Source organism: Micromesistius poutassou (genome assembly GCF_964030765.1).
Source record: "Micromesistius poutassou genome assembly, chromosome: 11".
NCBI classification, from domain to species: domain Eukaryota; kingdom Metazoa; phylum Chordata; class Actinopteri; order Gadiformes; family Gadidae; genus Micromesistius; species Micromesistius poutassou.
In genome coordinates, this window is record NC_140281.1 from 16,774,976 (window position 1) to 16,793,446 (window position 18,471).

The 18,471-nt window shown below is 44.0% G+C and overlaps 1 protein-coding gene across 1 annotated transcript in view; it reads left to right on the forward strand.

Moving 5' to 3' along the window:
• LOC311355487 (A-type potassium channel modulatory protein DPP6-like) overlaps nucleotides 1-18,471 on the forward strand; it is a gene marked incomplete at its 5' end in the record, with an annotated part of 125,358 nt that overhangs the window by 106,046 nt on the left and 841 nt on the right. Inside the window, 18 exons of the mRNA XM_084475241.1 lie at nucleotides 1,198-1,318; nucleotides 7,955-8,109; nucleotides 8,339-8,436; nucleotides 8,934-9,057; nucleotides 9,344-9,382; nucleotides 9,505-9,612; nucleotides 10,205-10,296; nucleotides 11,144-11,191; nucleotides 11,351-11,469; nucleotides 12,567-12,614; nucleotides 13,652-13,750; nucleotides 14,152-14,221; nucleotides 14,417-14,611; nucleotides 15,467-15,521; nucleotides 15,908-16,007; nucleotides 16,745-16,803; nucleotides 16,924-16,996; nucleotides 17,424-17,497. Of these exons, the coding sequence (XP_084331367.1) occupies nucleotides 1,198-1,318; nucleotides 7,955-8,109; nucleotides 8,339-8,436; nucleotides 8,934-9,057; nucleotides 9,344-9,382; nucleotides 9,505-9,612; nucleotides 10,205-10,296; nucleotides 11,144-11,191; nucleotides 11,351-11,469; nucleotides 12,567-12,614; nucleotides 13,652-13,750; nucleotides 14,152-14,221; nucleotides 14,417-14,611; nucleotides 15,467-15,521; nucleotides 15,908-16,007; nucleotides 16,745-16,803; nucleotides 16,924-16,996; nucleotides 17,424-17,497 (1,677 nt within the window). The remainder of the gene's footprint in view (nucleotides 1-1,197; nucleotides 1,319-7,954; nucleotides 8,110-8,338; nucleotides 8,437-8,933; nucleotides 9,058-9,343; nucleotides 9,383-9,504; nucleotides 9,613-10,204; nucleotides 10,297-11,143; nucleotides 11,192-11,350; nucleotides 11,470-12,566; nucleotides 12,615-13,651; nucleotides 13,751-14,151; nucleotides 14,222-14,416; nucleotides 14,612-15,466; nucleotides 15,522-15,907; nucleotides 16,008-16,744; nucleotides 16,804-16,923; nucleotides 16,997-17,423; nucleotides 17,498-18,471) is intronic.

An 18,471-nucleotide genomic window follows, 5' to 3' on the forward strand; every position in this document is an offset into this window, starting at 1 on the left:
AGTGATCCATGCTTACATCCCTCTCATTGGTTTCCCTTTGACACTAAACCGCCACCCATCCGCCTAATGTCTGTTTACCCACTCCAATGAGCCGTTTGACCTCTCCCTCGCTCGCTCTCCATGCCTGCCAGGGTCTCTACTATCAGGCAGAACATCAGAATCAGAAATCCTGCATCGCCCGTATGATAAGACATCCAGGGATGGGGTCTAGGGCGAGGTGCATGGACATAAAACAAGTACACGTGCAAATAAAACGTGTAATGCCAAATGTGAACAGAGTCCGAAAGGGGCAGAAGGTTGAACGTAAAGTCGTTCACTACTTGAATACTAGTGAACGACTAGTGAGGAGGGGGTGGAGCTAGGAGTCACTATTTAGCAGTGGCATCACCTATGAAATGTGACTGCTAAACAGTGACCGCCGAACATGGAGGGGGGTGCCCTTCACACCCCAGGGGATCTGAGTCTGTGCGTTGGCGCCGCGGCCCACCGATCCCTCCGCCCTGATAAGGGTAGTTGTGTGGAAGCCAGCCTTGCCAAGATGTGGTGGTGGTGGTGGGGGGGTGTAGTTGTTGCTGTGCTAATTAATTCACCTTCTCTCTACCCATATGTCACAGACACAAATCAGTTGAGTATTGTCTTCAAACGTTACTTAATTAAGAGACTAATCCTCTAATATGTCACAGTTTTGTTCTTGGGTTTATTGCGTTCACTTAAATAATGTTGATTTAGTTATTTATTCACTAATTAATTAATTTTCGGGGCTAATTATCCATATTTATCCCTCTCTCTATCTCCCTGTCTCTCTCTACCTCCCTCTCTCTCTCTTTCCCTTTCTCTTTCTCCCTCCCTCTCCCGCTCTTTCTCTCTATCTCCCCTCCCTCACTCCTCTCTTTCCTCTCTCTATTTCTCTCTCCCCCTCCATCTCCCTCTCCCTCTCTCTCCTCCTTCTCTCTCTCCCTCTCTCCTTCTTTCTCCTCTCTCCCTCCTCTCTTTCTCCCTCTCTTCTCTCTCCTCGCCCTCATTCCTTCTCTCTGTCTCATTCCATTTCTGTCTCTCCCCCCTCCCTCCCTCCCTCTCTCCTTCTTTCTCCCCTCTCTTTTTCACTCTCTCCCCCTCCCTCTCTCCTTCTTTCTCCTCTCTCCCTCCTCTCTTTCTCCCTCTCTTCTCTCTCTCCCCCCTGCCTCACTCCCCCGTCAGATCTTCATCTTTGAGAACAACATCTACTACCGCTCCACGGTGGAGAGTCGCTCCATCCGCCTGGTCTCCACGGGCAAGGAGGGCGTCATCTTCAACGGCCTCAGCGATTGGCTGTACGAAGGTAAGCCAATCAGCTTACTCCCCCTTTGTGACATCACAAGGAAGGAACTGCCACTAGCCAAACCTAAACGTAACGCGACGAACGCTGTAGACCAACCTTTATTGAATAACATCAATAAATCTTGATATGTTATATTTAGATTTCTAACATTGTATTCATATAGTCCCTTTTAGACATATGTTACAACATGCTTCACGTGATAAAAACCAATACCTCTGTATATTGTGAGGCCCGTTGTATCGTACGGTTTATTAAAAAATACAGACTCTAGCCGGTAAGCTGTGTTGTGTCTAGGGCTGTAGTCTACCAAAGAAAATCTTGGTCAACTGAAATTATATAGATGGGGAAAAAAATTATAAATAAATACTAAAAACATTGCATGTTTTTAGCATGCAATGCCCGTTATCTCCAGATGAACTACTCTGCCCGCTAGCCTTAATGTCACACTGGTGCTGCTTTGGGAAAGTCAGTGGGTTCAGATCGACTCTTGGTCCGAGTCCAGGTTCGGTTGCGTCAGAGCTTCAATATATACAACGGGTCGAACACCAGACTTTATTGATTCAAGGCTTTGTTCTGTGGCTAATATAATGGGTCCCAAGGGATGCCGCTGCGATGCGTGCTGAGGTGCCGATTCTGATAGGTTCACATTCGAGCCTATCGAGCGTTAAACACAAAGGTGGACGGAGCATCACGGACGACATGAAAAAAAAAAGTACACCTAACGATTTTAGATGATATGCCTGCACACTTTTATGCTGTCCTTTAAAAAAAAAAGTGCTGCAACAGCGATGACTTCTGTGACATCTCGTCATTAGTGGGGAGAAGAGTAAATGTTCAGTAAGTTACAACTAGCATTTTGCATCTAGCTTCCTTATGTTTGGCAAGTTCAAAGATTTGAAAACAGGGGTGTTGGACAAGGATACTGGCCTACAAGGCGGTCAACGGGAACTGCCCCTGCCCCTGAATGGGTTATACTAGCAATCGTAAGTGCTAGGTTAACATGTCCTGAATGTAAATGCAAATGTTTTGACCTCCTCGCTCATAGTCTTGCGATTGTTACCTCAGAAACTACGGAACCTTATAATTGTATTAATAAATAATGTCATTTATTCTACTTTGTTTAAGAATGCTTGATTCATGCGAGATACAATGTAGCAACTACGTTATTAAACTAGTGATCAGATGCAGCCTTGTGTGGTTGCTATAGAAACTAATAAGCTACAGCTGAGCTAACGGGGAGTGTACCTATGTTCCCCGGGTCCTATGTTCCCCGGTCGGTTGTTTTTCATAGGCGGAATCCAGGAAAAGTTCCACCTCGAGCGCTAGGATTGGACGGGCAAACTCACACGCTGACTCCTAAACCTAACCCTAAACCTAACCATAACCGTAACCCTCACCCTAACCATAACCGTAACCGTAACCCTCACCCTAACCATAACCGTAACCCTAATATTGATGATTCTTCCGGATTCCACCTACGAAAAATTTGCTAACGTTATTCACCGTAGTTCTAAAGGGGACTACTTTTTGAGGGAGATGAACTCAAACAGAGTATACATTCATTAAGCATGCAATACGAATAAGAAAAAGCAGAATTATTAAAGTATTTGAATTGTTTTATTATGTTGGCAAGCAAGAAGTAAAATAAACTGGATAATCACCTCAAGGAAGGGCAATAAACAGTTTGATATGCCCGGCTTGTGGAAGGTTACCGGTAAGCCGTCCACTAGCCGGGCATATCAAATAAATCAAGTTTATTGCCCTGCCTCTCGGTGATTATCCCTTACTTTGAACATATACAAAGCCAATCTCACATACTGTATATTGCCGATCACACAAGTTAACAAACGGATGCATTTGTCTTTACCAACCCCGAAAATAATGGATTGAGAAGTGTTTTTTTCCTTATGAAAGTAGCTCCATCGATTGTCCAATCAACGAGAATTTGGCCAAACACGTGCACATCGACCAACCCATCGACCAACCGACCAGAACTTCACAGTCCTTTCCAGGTTGCTTGTGTGTGTGGTTCTACCTGAGATGATTCACATCAGTTCACCCATGGCCCTGCATCACACACATGTCTAACTGCCTTCGATCTCGCTGTCCTTGGTTGGGGAACAGGCATTTTTAATTAGTCTAAGGAATTTGTATTTTTATTGATTTTGAGCTTTTATGGACAGTGAAGACACTGAAGAGAGATAGGAAATTGGGTTTAACGAGAGGGAACGACATGGAAGCGGAAATCGAACAGGAATCGTGGGCCCTAGAATGTGTATTTCATAATCTTGTTAGCACACAGGTTGAACCATCAAGGTAACTCAACGGAAAGCTTTCACACTGCATTCTGGGATGTTTGGAGCGGTGTTTGGCATTCTGTAAGAGGTTGGAGGGATAAGAAAACATAACAACAAATATGTCAACATAATTGTTTTCAAGCGGAAAACATATTTCTCCACCTCTAACTCCCAACGCTTCCCAAAATCCCGGAGCAACAATCATTAACCTTCAATAACGACATTTGAACAATATTTCCAGAAGCCCTTCAAAAGTAAAATTTGCTACGCTATGCTGTGCTTCTCCCTTCAGCCAGATATGTGCCTGGTGTTGTTGTTGTTGTTTTGGTTTCATAATCTTATCAACACCCACCTCCTCCTTCCAGATGAGGAGGTGGTTTAAAAGTTTGACTGCAGTAGTAGAAGAACTCTTGGCAAGACGTCAAAACACTAAAACACGGCAGTGTTATTTCAGCCCCTGACCTGTTGGACCATAATGTTTTGAAGACCCTTAAATCACCCTAATTATTTATGGCAGGGAACACAAACAAACTATTACGTCCACACACACACACACACACACACACACACACACACACACACACACACACACAGAAACAAACAGACACAAACACAGACGCACACAAACACACACAGACACACACACACACACACACACACCTTTTTCTAGAAAGAGAGAGAGAGGGAGAGAGAGAGGAGGAGAGAGGACGAGAAAAGTAGAGGACGAGACAGTGATGGAGATGAAGAGAGAGAGAGAGCCAGGGGTAAAGAGAAGGCAGGGACATAGAGAGGGGGGTGGAGGACAAGACAGTGATGGAGAGACGCCAACAACAGAAACAAAACAAAACAAACCCAGAGAAGATGAAAGTAAAGACCTCGTCCCGTTGCGTCGCGGTCCCACCGGCGCACGCGCCCTCAAGTTTTCTCCCGTCACCTGTCAGCGGGCCGATTACCCACAATCCTCGGCAGCCACTTGCCGTGGTGCGGCCCGGGGACAGAGCTGGTGCGTCGAGATAAAGAACAACATTTTTGTTTATGCGTCCCGCCGCCAACACAACCCCCCCCCGCCCCCCCCGATGCTTTGGCAAGGCGTCTGCGCGTCTATCGCTTGAACAACAACATGTTGTTTGTATTTTCTGGTTATCACCGGTAGGAGGACGTGCTGTCACAGCGTGAGGCGCCGTCGTCGGCTGTTATCGGGAAAGAAACGGGGATTTGATTGGCTGTTTATGTTTTGCTGGGTTCGGGTTTATCTGTCGTCGTCATTCCCCCCCCCCGGTGAGATCCGAACCCGTCAGATGATTACTAATGCAGTTTTGTTCGTTTGTTTTCCACTGAAACTCTGTACTAAGCGTCAAGTTTAATCTGTTGTTATACATTTTGATGGCGGCCAGAATTGTTTTCTTCAAGATGCAGAAAACATTGTTATTTGGTAAATTATCTGCCGACCAACTTATTTTAACTGGAGTTACTGTGTTAGAAAGCCACGCTAATTAGCGAGTGATTCAGAAGTTCTCTTAATAACATCTCGGGGACCTCTTGCGTAGTTAGATCACACTTAATTAAACATAAAGACATGAACACTGCTCAACACCCAAAGCCGCTCTTTTTTAATTTAATTTTCGTTTTTTCTTTTGATCATTTTGCATGTTGAATGAACTGAAAAGCTAATTAAAATCTAAAACTGAACAGCAGTGGGTTCATATGTTCTACTCAGTGCTATAGAAGCCCGCGGTCGGCTGTTGCTTAGCAATCACCAACTGTAAAACAAAAGGCTGTTGGCTTACGTGCTCGCATTCACTTTGTCTTTAGAAGATAACTCGTGCTCGCTTCATGTTCGAGTTTGCTTGAAGTAAACTCAACAAATGAATCGAATGAGCATTGATTTTAAACCCCGAAAAATGTATGTTTCCAAAAGTAAAAAATTGTTCTATTAGTCAGGTAAAAGATAAACATGAATTTATGTTTACATCTAGAGACTGCTAAGATTAGGTCAATGGTTTGGGTTGTTATAGTTCTGTTCAGGGCCAGGAGAGTTTAGAGTCCATCTCTACTCCATCTGGATTATTCAGCGATGGGATAAAAGCCTCTGGCCTAGTTCATGATTGCAGCAAAAACATTGGAGGTCCCTCGCCCCTGTCTCGCCGCTGCCCCCTATCGGATGCAAGCAGTCAAATCAATAAAATATCAACCGTACTGATCTTGTGTCTTAGCATGCTTATAGCAGCCGCATAATGTAGCATTGAACCCATTCTCAACAGTGCCATCTATCCCCCCTCCCTCGTATTCTCATTAGTTTGGACCTCGTAGGTATGTCACCTTCCATTCATTACACCCATTGGCAGATTGACTCCCAATCAAATCGTATCATGTATAATATAACGTTCTCCTCACAAGTAAATGATGTAGTTCGCACAGCGCCAGGAGGGAGACGGAGATAACTTGTCTGGCAGCTCACCTGGCTGGGGGGGGTGGAAGGGAGAGAAAGAGAGACAGAGAGAGATTTTCAGAGGAGTGTTGCATTAATAGGACACCTTTCCTCCTACTAACTGGCCCACTCTCTCTCTCTCTCTCTCTCTCTCTCTCTCTCTCTCTCTCTCTCTCTCTTTCTCTCTTTGTCTCTCTCTCTCTCTCTCTCTCTCTCTCTCTCTCTCTCTCTCTCTCTCTCTCTCTCTCTCTCGTTCTTAATGGGGTTCAGACGGTTCTGATTGAGTTTGGCTTGGGATTCGGTGGAGTGCAGCCCCCTAACCATAGTGCCATGGTTACCAGGACGATCAAGGTCACTTTCCGTATCAGTGTCTGATGAAAGGCTTTCGGAGGCTGGTCACGACGTAGAGCCTTAGAGCCCGTGCCCAGAGGGGTTCGGGGCCACAACTTCAAATACATATATGCTAAAAATAAAGCAAATCAGGCAAACTATTAAAAACGTTTGCACCGGTGCTTTCGACCCGGTGCAACGGCCGTCAGCGGCCATTACTGTGATTGCTTCGCCGTCATTCGATGGCGGTGCGCCCGCTGGGGTTTTTAGAGACATGCTCACCGCGGGCGGAGAAGAAGGGGTGCAGAGGATTCAAATAGCACTGCATATCAAGTGGTCGGGCCAAGCGAGGCCGGTTAATGAAAATGCTAATTGGTAGCGGATGTTTACGGGATTCTTTCAGAAACCCGCCTCCAGTCCCACAGATAAACAGTGCTAATGACATTTTAATTGGCCAAGATGATCTAAGTGCAGCCGCTGGGCGCGCGTTAGCGATGAGGGGAAATATTTGGATCTTTTCCTTTTTGCCTCCCCTGTATTGTTTTGGTGGAAGAAAAGTTCCCCAAACAACTTTGAAACGAGCATTGCTTGATGACGACTGTGTTTGTGTTCAGCTGGAAAAGTGTCTGATCTGTGTGGGTGTGTGTTTGTGTGTGGGGGGAGTTGTTTGTGTTTGTATGCGGACGCTTAAAGAGAAGTGAAATAATTTGCTCTTAGCGGTAGCTTTTTTAACTGAGGGGTGACTTTCCTAGAGTGCAGGTTAGAACAAAAGTGCAAAGTGCAAGGTTGTGTTTCAGGTGCACACATAGATGCAAACACACACACACACACACACACACACAGTGGGCAACAACACTGTGTTTTGAAATTGTGTGTTTGAGTGTGATCAAAAACAATAGACACACGACGCAGAGACAGGCGTGGAACAAAGCACCCTTGAACCGATGTTGAACCAGCTCCTTGGAAGTATTTGAATGCAGGCCTCGTCTGGGATATATTTAGGTTTCCTTACATCACTGTTCCTCACTGTTGCACAAGAAAAATTAAGATGCCGATTTGGCTCCAGTTTCCTCCTCTGTTAGAAATTTTAAAGTTAGATTCCCTGTCCATTTGGTTTGTTCTTATCAGGATTTTGACAGTACTCCTTGTAGATGTTATGACTTTAATATTGAAATAAAAAATCTAAATGTGCCTTGTCGACTCATGGAATCTAAAACAGATTAAATCAACTCTTTAGGGATTTCCCCTAACAAGTCTTTCAATTTGGCAACGACCCATTTTGAATAACAATTTAAAAATTTTGAGGGCATTTTAATTACTCTTTAAAAGGCACTCAGTGGTCCGAAAAGAACGCCACCTGCGTTAGCAGCAGAGTAGAATGTTCACATCGGGTTTTGGGGAGAATGGCAAGATGGCTTTTATTTCTTAATTGGGGATTTATTTCAGTGACAGTGATAAAAAGGCATAGGTGACTGTGTTCACGATCAAATAAGACATATTGCCACGTTCAAAACAGAAAGAAAGCTGTTTTGAGTTTCTACCGCATTAGTGTGACCAATTTGTTTTTCCCGTCTCTTGCAGAGGAGATCTTCCAGTCCCACATCGCCCACTGGTGGTCACCCGACGGCGCCAGACTGGCTTACGCCACCATTAACGACACGCTGGTGCCCAAGATGGAGTTACCCATGTTCACCGGCATCCCATATCCCACAGGGAAGGAGTATCACTACCCTAAGGTACGTGCTGTCATTGTAAATGCTGTTCTTACCATAAAATGGTTCTCTAACGGTTTGGAGAGCATGTGATGACGGTCAACTCCAAACAGTTATAGGGTGTAACAAAAAATCGAAACGTGCTCAAAGTATGTAAATCATATTCATCTTTTAAGCTCAGACACTAATTTTATCGGTTTTATCTTGGCTTGCTTTGCTTCCTTTTGTCCCCTGCGGCCACCCTTACCTCCAGGCCGGGGAGGAGAACCCAGTCATCACCCTGTACGTGGTGAACCTCCATGGGCCCCTTCACACCATCGAGATGAGGAGACCAGAAGACCCTCGGATGGGGTAGGGACCCCCACTGCCAACACACACTCCCAATCTTCCCATTCAACACTAATTAACACTTTTTTGGCGGACATAATAACCAACACATTACTGGGTCTAAACAGTTTTCAATATCAATAAATCAAACACCATTTGAATTGTTGCAGTGGATTAAACTTGTCCTGTGGCTAAACGCCTAAAAGTGTAATAAGTTAAAAATAAATTATCACATCTCCCATCATGCAATTTCCAGCTTAATGTTGATAACATTGAATTGACACTGTCTGAAACATTGAGGAAGATCACGGTATGCTGCATAAAGTCCATTGCGCGAAACACAGAAGGGTATGACAATTTATGTCATTGGTCATTTGATGGTCTCCATTGGAGACCGTGAAAAAACAGGATTTGCAAGAGTGCTCTCTTATTTGAGGAGAAAGCCAAGCGTGACGGTTCCCCTGGGACTCCGTCAGTCTCCTCTTCCACCTGAAACACGACCGTCTGCTGTGCCCCTCCAGGGAGTACTACGTCACCATGGTGAAGTGGGCCACCACCACCAAGCTGGCCATCAACTGGCTTAACCGGGCCCAGAACATCTCCGTCCTCACGCTGTGTGAGGCCACCACTGGGGTCTGCACCAAGGTAGGACCTCCTGGGTGGGCCCTAAAGGACAGGGGCAGGGTACTGTGGGTCAGGGGTAAGGGTGTGGGTCTGGGTGGAAAAACCCCCACTCGCATGCAAGATGTCCCATAGTCCTTTACCTCACACCATATTGCCTCCGATGCAAAGTGAACGGGAGGCATTGGGTCGCGTGACCTTGACTCTGGGGGTACCGGCCCGTATTATCCTCTCCTACTAGAAAGGTGCTAAATATTAACCTGCCCCTCTCTCTCTCTCTCTCTCTCTCTCGCTCTCCCTTGCTCTGCAGAAACATGAGGACGAGAGTGAGGGCTGGCTCCATAGACAGGTTTGAGTTCATCCACTGTATTTATAATCCCCCCTCCAATTCCCAAATGAATGCCTCTTGAGACTGCAGTACTCAAGTGTGTGTGGGTGTGTGTGTGTGTGTGTGTGTGTGTGTGTGTTTAGAATGAGAAGCCCCTGTTCTCCAAGGACGGGCTGAAGCTGTTCTTCACCAGAGCCATCCCTCAGGGAGGGAGAGGGAAGTTCTTCCACGTCTCCATGTCCATATCCCAGGTACGTCTTCTTCTCCCTGACCCGACTGGTGGGGCGGTGCACAGGCGGGTAGAGCTCACAGGGGCCCTCTGCTGGTTGGTTGCATCGTGTCTTCTAGATTCAAAAAAGATGTCGATGTTTTCTTTACACTCACCGTAGTGTTCTTCTAAAAAAAGAATTATAAAGTAACTACCACTACTCATTACTAAATATATATACTGTATATATATTAGGGCTGTCAAGCAATCAAAATAAATTGTCTAATTAATTACAGGCTCTGTGATTAATTAATCTAAATGAATCGCATACTTTTTGCCGAGAAAGTATTTAAAAATAATTTAATTCAAATAAATTATGGCAGATGAGTGATTCAATGAATAATACATAATAGACTTTAAAGTCCAATGTCTCTTTTATTTAAAACATGTCTTTCAGTAACATACGGTGCATTTTAAGATCAAATGAATAACATTTCCATCTCTTTCCATTCCAACAAATACTTTGTTTTGACTTTAACAATTTTTCTTGAATACTGTATGTGTGAGTTTGTGGCTCTGGCAAGATGTCATTGGAAGGGGCTGCTTCAGGTCAGTGTGTTGACATCCCCCTACAGGCCAACACCAGCACTGACACCTTGCAGTCCATAACCTCTGGGGACTGGGACGTGACGCAAGTCCTGGCATATGATGAGGACAACCAGCTGATGTGAGTGAAACCCCATTCATGCACATACACACGCATGCAGGCACACACACACACACACACACACTGTGGCATCCCCCCTTACACCTCGGCCCAGGCGGGTCCAAGGTGTAGTGGTGGACGCCGTATACCGCCGCCACCCACTTGTCGGCAGCAGAGAGCAGAGCGTCTCTCTCTCCAATCAGCGCGATTGGGGACATCTGAGAAGGAAGAGACCGAGACCTGGGAGCCATCTTAAAAGGGAGCCCAGGAACAGACATCAGGAGGCCAGAGGGACTAGAGGCTCACGGAGACCCTAGTAGCGCTTTATTGTGTTGCTGAACCTTGCAATAAACGCCGAGTACGGCCTAAACCCTTTACAGTTGTGTGTTACTTACCTGATCCACGCCACAGCGTTAGCGAGTCACCACAACACACACACACACACACACACACACACTGCAATAGCATACACATTATCAACATAGACAAACTCATAGCACATAGGCACGTGGCAGAAAAACACGCACAAACTTATGCTTCACGAACATACACATTAACACACTTGCTCAAACACGTGCGAGTCCTTACGCACGTATCGCGATGATCAGCACACACAGAAGAACACAAGGACTTTCCTAATTAACATTAACTAACATGTACATGTACACGCGTGTGAGTGTGTGTGTTCACACACATACATACACACACACAGACAAAACACACATTTGAAGGGAATTCCACTATTCCACCTTGAAGGGAAGGTCGTACTTCATTTAATATTAACATCTTATATTAGCATATATTATTTGATGCTATCAAATAATAGAAGTTGTAAGTCAAAAATGAATCATTCTTGTTGTTTTCACAGATACTTTCTAAGCACAGAGGATGACCCCAAGCGAAGACACCTGTACAGGTACTTCATTTCATCCTACTGTAAATGTGTATGGATGTTCTCTAAATATTCATATGTTGATCAGCCGGTCCTTGTATCATCATATGTGGTCTAGCATTCCAGTCTGAATATATCCCGAAAAGTGTGAGATGTATTGTTCTTCCGCTGGTGTGTCCACAGTGCAGACACCGTTGGAACCTTTAACCGTCGCTGTCTGTCATGTGACTTCCTGGATGGGTGTGGCTACGTGACGGGCTCCTTCAGTCTCAACATGAGCTACTTCCTGCTCAACTGCCAAGGTAACGAGAAAATCAGCGATAGTGATGGTTAGTGTGATGAAGTAGTCTTTCTGAGGACTTTGGTGTGTTAGGGTTAGTTTTACCAACGAGGACTTTGTTGTGCTAAGGTTAGTTTAACCAATGAGGACTTTGCTGTTTCAGTGTTAGTTTTGCTTATGAGGACTTTGGTGTGTTAGGGTTAGTTTTACCAATGAGGACTTTGATGTTTATCGGTTTGTTCTACCAATGAGGACTTTGGTGTGTCAGGGTTAGTGTGATGAAATACTGTGGTGTGTAAAGTTGTTGGACCAATGAGGACTTTGATGTGTAAGGGTTAGTGTGGTCAAGTCTATGTGAGGAGTGATGTTTATGGGTTAATGTGAAATTCTCTTTGTGCAGACTTTGATGTCTGAGGGTTTGTGTTCTGGTCAGGAGATGGAGAGGGTGGAGATAACCAAGGAACAGTTTGAGTTGATTTGGCTTTGATGCACTTCAATGTGTATAGAGGCATTTCTGTTTGTCCTTTCTATCTCTCTCTCTCGCTCTCTTTCTGCATCAGAGGAGGAGCAGAGGAAGTTTCAAATAGTTGTATCATCATGTAATCTAGTAGAAAAACACATGGTAGTGATGATTTTAAATAACAGCCAAAGTAGCAAAAGTAAATCCAGATATAAAATATACACTATGAGGTGTGAGAATAAGATAAGATAAGATGTACTATGTACTACTATTATAAGATATTCTTTATTAATCCCAGACAGGAAATTAGCTAATGTGAGAGTAACGGTGTGTGTTACTTACACGCAAAATGGAAATACGTTTCTAACTTTATTCAAATTACTTTATTTTGAGACAGACAAGTACAAGACACTAAACAAGTGTTATTAATGAAGTGTCAAATTCCGGAACTAAATTGTATGTCCAATGAGTGGTTAAAAATAAACTATAATCACTAATAATAACTAAAATCAATAATCAAAAAACAGGAAAAAAAAAATGTATCCATGCATGTTTCCCTGGTGCTATTTCAACCACAGTCAAATAAGCAAAACCGTTCTGTTAAGAGACAGGAAAAGGTCCTGAAGGAAACCCTCTTGTTTTCCCTGTCTCCGCCTCAGGTCCCGGCATCCCGTTCGCGGCGGTCTACGACACGCAGGACCGCCAGAGTGAGTGCTCCGCACGGCCCACCCTTACACCCCTGGGTCTCCGACCAAGCCCAAACGGGGACCGAGCCGCCCTGAGACACAACGCAATAACAAGTTTACACAGCAGAGGAACGATGATCTTGTCAAATAGACAGAGCGATGAGTGGTGGTTTGGGGGTGGGGGGGGGGGGGGGGGGCGAGTGGAGGAGGCGGCAGCCATCTTGGTGCCGAGTCTTCGTCTGTCAGGGGAGCAGATGTGGGATGCGTGTGGTAATTGCGTTAGACCCCATTGGGTGGACGCCCTTATGAAATCACAGCCAAGCCTGCTGCCAATATGCACGTCCTGAAATGTGATTAAGTGTGTGTGTGTGTGTGTGTGTGTGTGTGTTCGGTGTGTGTGTGTGTGTGTGTGTGTGTGTTCGGTGTGTGTGTGTGTGTTCAGTGTGTGTGTGTGTGTGTGTTCAGTGTGTGTGTGTGTGTGTGTTTGAGATTGCTTTAACCTCTGTCAGAACATGAATGATTATGATGATGGAGAACTTGTTTTTCCTCTCTGTATTTCTGCAATGAAACTGTTGTATAAACATGACCTTCATGGAAATGTAATGGAAGAGTTGACGCATATTGTGAAACCTTACTAATTATTCTTCTGTTAGATTACAATTTTCTTGTTTTTCTCTTCCTGAAAGTCATTCCGCGGTGATTGTCCTTCTCATTCTCATCACGGTCCTGATATAACAATCTAAAATACCAACAATATTTTATGTGTATGCATTTGTTTAACCTTTATAACAAACAACACATAATCATAATTTTCTCCATATAATAGCCTTTGTGTGTGTGATACAATGACCCCCATGCCACCCCATACATTCAATCTAATTCAACTTTATTCATAGAGTGTTTCTTTTGCAAAACAGCAATAGAAATGCAAAGCAGGTGAAACAACATGAGAGCAATACATTAGGTATAATATTAACTGTGTGTGTGTGTGTGTGTGTGTGTGTGCGTGTGCGTGTGTGCGTGCGTGCGTCTGTCTGTCTGTCTGTCTGTGTTTCCAGAGGTGTATGACCTGGAGACCAACGAGAACCTCCAGCGGACCCTGGACTCCATGCAGATGCCCCGGGTGGAGTACAAGGAGATCAGCATAGAGGACTACAGTACGACATGATTTTAGTCACATTACATTCATGTTTTACATTGGATGTACTGATGTTTTTGTATTATTATATTTTTATATTATTATATGTAGATATTCTGATTTTATATTGTTTTGTTATATTGATATATGTCAACATTGTCACATTTAAATATTATTAATGTTTAAATATTATTAAACATTAATATATTATTTTATTCATGTTATTACATTTTTGTGAGGACTTTCGTGTGTAAGGGTTAGTGGGACCCAGTGGTATTTTTGAGGACTTGAGGTGTTTGAGGCCTAATCATACTTCTGCTACAGTGCTTGCATTTATGGCGTTGTCCAAACATTGGCCAAAGTCCTCATCCTTAAACTGTGACCTGGTTCTTAATTTCTATCATTTTTGTTCTGTTCCAGCACTGACTATGCAGATCATTAAACCTGCCGGCTTTGTGGAAACATCTCATTACCCCCTGCTTCTAATGGTGTATGTACACACACACACGCACGTACACGCACACACACATACACACAGACACACACACACACACACACACACACACACACACACACACACACACACACACACTTACAGCCAGGCTCACTATCCTATAGAAGTTACCTACATTGTACATTGTACAGTATTCACATCATTTACGTTGTGCCTGTGTGTCCGGTGCAGCGACGGCACCCCCGGTGGCCAGATGGTGTCGGAGCGCTTCGACATGGACTGGCCCGCGGTGCTGGTGAGCAGCTTTGGCGCCATCGTGGTGCGTTTTGACGGGCGGGGCAGTGGCTTCCAGGGCACCAACCTGCTGCACCGGGTTCAGAAGAAACTGGGTCTGTTCGAGGAGAGGGACCAGCTGAAGGCGCTCAGGTTCGCTTCTGTTCGTGTACTGGCAGTGGTGACTTCATCAATAGAATCCTGCATGCACGCGAAAGCGCGTATATGTTCAGAAGAAGTTTCTGGTTTGTTACCAAGTATGGAAACTGTAGCTAATCTCAATTGTAAAAATCAACATGTTAAATAATGATGCTTCTTTCTCATTACCAGACATATTACAGCAATAGGCCTACCTACAGGTCTAGACAAACACTCATGTCACTCAACACCTTTATGGAGAAAATCCAAAAAGAACCAACGCTGCTAACGCTACCACCCTTTTACAGACAGGCTAGGCATGCAGTCACGACAAACACATTGTCTACTGTATATATACTCAACTTTGTCGAAGGTTATATTGGTAAAAAATAGCTGTATGCAAAAACACAATGAATGTCCAAGAATAAACACAAAATGAGCTGACGGCGCTGCCACAGTGAAAACAAATGGGCAAAAAAGAAGAAAAATAAATAAATATTTTTTACATATTTATTTTGTTTGTAACATACTGAAAAAAGTGGGCGAACAGTGTGTCCCCCCGTCCCCCACCCACTACACCCCTGCTTCTGTCCAAGACGACGTACAGGGAATTCAGATAGGTGTCATTTAGGAGCGGGTGGTGCGTTGTGGACGTCTGGATCATGGCTGTCTACAGGTCAGGCTATAGGGACTGGGGATCACAGCCAGCATCTGAATCACTGTGCCGCATGAGGTCAGAGCGTAGACACAGGTGTGGGTCTTCTTGGTTGTCAATGCTCATGGGAACGGTTGGTAATCAAAAGGCGATCAATGAGTAGTTCAAAAAAGGGTACAGGGAGTTTAATCAAAATATTTTTTTTTATTTCACAGTATCATCTCAAAAGAGCCTTATGTTGACAAGTCCAGGATTGGTGCATTTGGAAAGGTAAGATTATATTAGTATATTGTTATTATATTATATCATGGAAACTATATAATGTAAGGGGTTAGCTTACATTGTGGGTTTTATCATAAATGTATTGTAAGGTCTAGTGTCTAGCTGTAGGTACGGATTAAGAATGTCAATTTATTGTTTTTAAGGTGTATGGAGGTTTGCTCTAATGAGGGGTAATTCATGTAAATGTATTGTGTGTTCGGTGTGCAAGGTGCTAGCCCTAGCTAGTGAGGTATCAATATAAATGTATTGTGTGTAAGAAGTGTACTGTGTTAGCCCTCATTAGCGAGGTATCAATATAAATGTATTGTGTGTTTAGTGTGCAGGTGCTAGCCCTGGTTAGCAAGGTATCAATATAAATGTATTGTGTGTTTAAGGTGTACGGGGGCTACGTGACCAGCCTGCTGCTCAGTGCTGAAGAGTCTCCTGTCAAATGTGGAGCCGTTCTCTCCCCTATCACTGACTTTGAATTATATGGTAAGGGATGTGTGTGCATGCTTGGGCACGTGTGTGTGTGTGTGTGTGTGTGTGTGTGTGTGTGTGTGTGTGTGTGTGTGTGTGTGTGTGTGTGTGTGTGTGTGTGTGTGTGTGTGTGTGTGTGTGTGTGTGTGTGTGTGTGTGCTTCTAATACTAACACCTTCTAGAGAGTGAGAACCCGGCGAGAATCCTCAGTCTGTTTCGGTGCCATTTTGTAAACCATATGTGGTGTGTGTGTGTGTGCGGAGACCGTGACGCAAAGACATCTTTTCAAACACATATTGGTGGTGGACACACTCAGCATATTAACTTTACAACACTCTGCAGTGACACCCGCTGTCTCTGTGCAAGTTTGTCTGTGAGAGAGAAAGATAGCATCTTGTGTCTCGGAGGGGTAAACCAAATCAGCTTTTAATGTGATGACTCCTTCTGCTGCCGACTGCAGGCAGCAAACAGACTAAAGCACGGCCTAGATAATCTGTTCATGTGCCAAAAAATATATTAAAGAAAAATAAGTTAATAGCAGTATAGTATAATATATAGCAAAAGATGTTCAACAGACATTACATTTTGGGCATTTAGCAGACACTTTTGTTGAAAGCGAATAACAATAAGTAGAGAGAGAGAGAGAGAGAGAGAGAGAGCGAGAGAGAGAGAGAACAAATATGTTGAAAATTATATTTATGATACATGATGATCGTTTAACCTTGAAACACCTCACTTCTCTTCTCTTGCAGCCTCTGCGTTCTCCGAGCGGTACCTCGGCCTGCCCAAGCCGGACCCCAGGGCGTACACGGTAACCTAACACTCCTTGAATAATAAATAAATAAACACGTTACTCCCGTTAGCCGCTAACGCTATATCCACCCCATAATGAACTGTGTCAATCTTTCACTCCTACATCGCCATGGTGAAGAACACAAATCTGGGCCATCGAGCATCGCAGTTCAGTGACAAACGGTTTCTCATTGTCCACCCGACCGCCGACGGTAAGGCGGGACACTAGCTGGCCTCTCATCATGGCATGTTTTGTTCAGTTAAAGTATGTTAAAGGGACCTATCTTTCCTCCAGGTGTGATGCTGATTGGCTATTACAAGAACTTACAGAATCCCCCATATTGACAGCTCAAGTGTGAGTGTCCACCCAGATACATGATGGGTAGATCAGCCTTGGACCCTACCCAGTGGACCAGCTGGACTATCCGTTATGCATCGGATTGGACACTCCAGCTCCTGTCCCTATGGGGTGTATTTAAAATGAAATGGCTGGTAATGGTTACCTCGCAACTGGTGGTAAAATAGGGGCTCTTTAAAGATAAGAATAAAGGATTGCTGCGACTCTGACAATGAAGCATACCTTTCTTGATATTTCCTCTTGACATCATTGTATTGTTTATGTTCTGATTTTGTCTTTAGAAAAAGTCCATTTTCAGCATACAGCCAAATTCATCGCCCAGCTTATCAGTGAAAGGGCAAACTATACGTTACAGGTAAGTTACCCTTCACAGCCCACTACAGTGAAACAACGCAACACTTCCATGCATTGCACCAGCCATGACACCTGCAGCCAGCTCTCAGGTCCTAATGCGCGGAAATCCTGACACTTCCACACTTGACTCGTGCTCTCGATGCGTTTCAGTGCGTCTTCTATCCTCAGACCCAGAAGGATCCGACACGCAGACCTCAGGATTACCCAACACAAAGCATTCCCTCCACATAATGGGATTAGCTGCATTAGACAACGAGATAATCCCTTTAGTGTCTGATACCAACGGGTATTGTTCCTGCACAGGCTATCACAGGCCCATAGTTCAGTTACTTCAATCACATGCACATGCGTCGATGTACACACGTGCACGCACACACACGCACGCACGCACGCACGCACGCACGCACACACACACACACACACACACACACAGTGTTTACGCTGACAGATGTGCCAAATGGGAGCTGCAGGGTGAACATCTAAGTAGATTTAGGGTTAGTGCTAACCCTTTCATTGTGGTTGTTGTATAACATTTGTTCTTGGACAAGGCATTCCTATATTTTGGTGTATGTATATATATGTACATGATAAATAAAACTTGAAACTTGAAATATATATATATATATATATATATATATATATATATATATATGCATGAAATGAATTGAATGAAGTACTTACATCGCATCGGTTAAGCTATAGAAAGTAACTTTCATGGTCCCATTGATAACAAATTGTAATTGTTATACAAACATAATAAGGTATCGCTCCTTCCATGGATGGTTCGGAGTGCAATTGGTGCCCAATGGACAGACATTTAATTATAGCATGAAACAAAAAACAAAATTGCACTAAGTGTTGAATAAAACAATGAAGTACTCATTTTTTTCTAGCAAAAAAAAAAAGGTATAGGCAATTTTCCTTTGTATTGGGCCACTCCGGCCGCCTGGATCTATCCGTTTGTTAGTGTAGAAT